At 41.6% G+C, this 2,283-nt stretch overlaps 1 protein-coding gene across 1 annotated transcript; it reads left to right on the plus strand.

The window, feature by feature from the left end:
* Window positions 1-39: 39 nt before the first annotated feature.
* On the plus strand, window positions 40-702 carry LOC139475619 (LIM/homeobox protein Awh-like). The gene has a single exon (XM_071258806.1). The coding sequence runs from the start codon at window positions 40-42 to the stop codon at window positions 700-702; it is 663 nt and encodes a 220-aa protein (XP_071114907.1).
* Window positions 703-2,283: the final 1,581 nt, after the last annotated feature.

Here is a 2,283-nt window from a genome sequence, read left to right on the forward strand (position 1 = left end):
TCACAAGTCTTCCTCTAGCTCCTCCTGTCCACCTTCACAATGTCGGACATGTCATATGACCTCCTCTCCTCGGACTTGGAAGAGTCCGCAGACTTCATCACTCTTAGTTTCAACATAGCCGACCCCTTGTGTTTCACGTGTTGTGACGTGATCACTGACCAATATTATCTACGTGCTGGGGATCACGTGTGGCACGAGCACTGTCTGCGTTGCTGTGTGTGTCAGGTGACGCTTGGTGGACATTCTTCTTGCTTCGTCAAGGACGGAAACATATTCTGTCAGAGAGACTTCGCCCACATTCACGAGACCAAGTGTAGCTCCTGTCTACGTCCCATCGAGTCCGGAGATTGGGTCAGATCGGCCGGAGAGAACATGTACCACCTGGCATGTTTCTCATGCAGCATGTGTCAAAGACAACTTTCCACAGGAGAAGACTTCGCCATCCACGACGACCGCGTACTTTGCCGAGTCCACGTCCTCAACCCCGACGACGAGAACGTCACCTGTCGACCAAAGTCCAAGAGATTCCGAACAGCCTTCAACGAGGACCAGGTAGCTGTTTTACAGAAGTACTTCGACATTGACATCAACCCAACCGGAAGCGACCTCGGGATGATCGCAGAAGAGGCGGGTCTTCCCCGAAGAGTAGCCCAAGTGTGGTTCCAGAATGCACGAGCTAAACTCAAGAGAACCATGCACTGAACTTTCAAGTCCCTGTTTCAACTAGTGCTCAACATGTGTCCTGACATGACACCTGGTTATTTGTAATTATAGTAGAAGTCAGTCATATATATTTATTTTATCCATTGCATTCTACATACAAATAAATGATAATGAAATAGACATTTTGTTTATGTTATGGTATGTTGGTCATTCTTGGAATTGGTTGCAGACTGTTCCCTGTTTACAGAGCCTGGGTGGATTAGTCTGATGTATAGTCAGCCACAACTATTTATCTATTATACATACAAAGATATAAATGATACATGAAATGTTCACTTCCTTCATGATCTGTCGATCTGACCTCGGGATGATCGTAGAAGAAGCGGGTCTTCCCAGAAGAGTGGCCCAAGTGTGGTTCCAGAATGCGCGTGCTAAGCTCAAGAGAACCATTCACTGAACTTTCGAGTCACTGTGTCAGCTACTGCTTCATGTGTATGTTGTGATGAGTCCCGGTTATTTGTATTCACTGTAGAAGTCAGCCACATCTATTTATCTATTGATTTTACATACATACAAATCAATGAAACATGATGTATTCCCTTTTTGTCCGTCTTACCTTGGTAGTTCCCGTGTGTACGTGATAATCACAAGTGAACAAACCATTTAACCTGTTAACCGCAATATATGATAATCAGGTTTTGCAGTTGTCTGTTGTTGCATACAAATATGTTCTGCTCCAACATGTAGTCTTTGTAAATATTGATTGAAGCCGACGAACAACTATGTATTGTCCCATTTAGTATCGACTCTGTGATCTGTCAGTAATTTTTAAATTCTCTTTAAACATTGATGTACTTTGTATTTCACACGTCTGTGTGTTTTGTTTTTATGTCATACATATATTTATTGTTTATAAAAAATATAATACTGCTAAATAGTCTTCGTCGTGTGTGAGTGAGACAGGTTTCACGCCGCTTTCAGCAATATTCCCGCAATATCACGACAGGGGACACCAAAAATGGGCTTCGCGTGTCGTATTCGTGTGGGCAATCGACCCAGAGCCCTCGGTGATTTTAACAATGTTTTTTGTTATTGTATATGTCATTACCGTGTATCCTGTTTGTATGCCAATTTATATTGACAGTTAAATATAATTATTTAAAGTTATGGCAACTTTTCTTCCTCTTCATACAAATGCTCAGCCACGTCACAACCAACAACAGTACAACAGCAACGTCAACGTTGCCACCCTCGTCATTCCAACGTTCTGTGTCATAAGAACGCGTTGTCTCCGCCACATTGGCGCCGAACAATGATATATTAAGATATGTCATATGTTATATTATTCATATTAATATGCAATGAAATACAAATGATTCTATGGCATTTGATTGGAAAAAGAAGAAACATTCTTAGTAAACATCCTTATTTGTTTATGTTTTCATTAACTGAAAAAGCATGAGTGCACGCCAACTAACGGACTGCCGTTTCTTGATTGGTTATTAATAGAACAGGGCAGCTTGTGTTGCATTATTGTCGCAGAACGAAGTCGCTGATTTCGCATTGTTGAGTTTGTTTGTGTTCATTATTAAATTAGCACTCTTGAAGTTGATTTCGGTG

This window comes from Haliotis cracherodii, unplaced genomic scaffold (genome assembly GCF_022045235.1).
Source record: "Haliotis cracherodii isolate W230 unplaced genomic scaffold, xgHalCrac1.p SCAF_3, whole genome shotgun sequence".
NCBI classification, from domain to species: domain Eukaryota; kingdom Metazoa; phylum Mollusca; class Gastropoda; order Lepetellida; family Haliotidae; genus Haliotis; species Haliotis cracherodii.

Bases quoted from the DNA above. Each gene is read 5' to 3' on its own strand.
- LOC139475619 (XM_071258806.1), top strand. From the start codon at position 40: ATGTCGGACATGTCATATGACCTCCTCTCCTCGGACTTGGAAGAGTCC.